The sequence below is a fragment of the Echinops telfairi genome, unplaced genomic scaffold, assembly GCF_000313985.2.
Source record: "Echinops telfairi isolate 266 unplaced genomic scaffold, ASM31398v2 ScPeMD7_2010;HRSCAF=2546, whole genome shotgun sequence".
Taxonomy (NCBI): Eukaryota; Metazoa; Chordata; class Mammalia; order Afrosoricida; family Tenrecidae; genus Echinops; species Echinops telfairi.
Genome location: NW_022105908.1, coordinates 23,621,290 through 23,622,276, shown reverse-complemented (window position 1 = coordinate 23,622,276; position 987 = coordinate 23,621,290). Strand labels below are relative to the sequence as shown.

At 48.1% G+C, this 987-nt stretch overlaps 1 protein-coding gene across 1 annotated transcript in view; it reads left to right on the top strand.

The window, feature by feature from the left end:
• The window catches only part of TEKT1 (tektin 1), a 26,151-nt gene that overhangs the window by 2,916 nt on the left and 22,248 nt on the right, over positions 1-987 (top strand). The window contains exon 2 of the mRNA XM_045293326.1: positions 870-978. Within this exon, the coding sequence (XP_045149261.1) occupies positions 887-978 (92 nt within the window). The 5' untranslated portion in view covers positions 870-886. The remainder of the gene's footprint in view (positions 1-869; positions 979-987) is intronic.

Genomic DNA, 987 nt, shown 5'->3' with positions numbered 1-987 from the left:
AAGGAAGCATTAAAGAACTAGAGGAAAGTTGTATGTTTCATTGTTGCTACACTGCACCCTGTATGTAAGGGGATGTCCAATTGCCTACAGATGGGCTTTGGGTCTCCACTTGCTCTCTCCCTCACTCACAATGATTTGATATTTTGTTCTGGGTCTTGATGCACGATACCTGATCCTATCGACACCTCCTGATCACACAGCCTGGTATACTTCTTCCATGTGGGCTTTGTTGCTAAGAGAAAGACTTTTACATGGAAGGGAATGGATTTTGGAGATGGCCAAGTGGGGCAGAGAGGGCAAAGGACGACAAAGCCACGAGCTAGATAGTTAGTTGATGGGCTCACTTGGGTGCAATGCAAGCCGGGAGTCCACAAGAGGGAGAAGGGAAATCAGAGTGTGGGCCAAGGGTAGATACTGGGGTGGGAGTTGGCTAGCAGTTTAAACTGTTGAATGCAAAGTTGATGATGTGAAATGTACTGCTTCCCCCACCACTTAATGTACAATAAAAGTTTGTTATATATTAAGCAAAAGAGAATGGACGGGAGTGAGCCTTATTGAAGACCCCCATCAGCACAGAATCACACACAACTCTGCCTCTGACTTCTGTCATGAAATACCCCGCCTGTGCTCATCCATGTTGTTTTAAAAACAGCAAGACTGCGTGACAGTGTTTCATGTCGGGGTAGCGGGTGGGAGTAGGAAGCCAGGACTGGAAAGGCCACACAGCCGATTTCTCAGATGGGTTTGTGCTGTGTGTTGATAAGGCTGTGTGCACGTTTGGGTGTGGATGTCACAGGGTGTTAAAAACTGATGTTGAGAAAGGACAGACTGCTTTCCAGCACACCTAAGTCAAGCCTGCCTTTGATTAGGACTTTGGAACCCTCAGATGGCCAAACTGCTACAACCGCCCCCCAAGTTCCTGCCCCCGGAGTGGCACATCGCTAACAAGAACCAGTACCACAATGCAGAGGCCCAAAGGTCCCGATC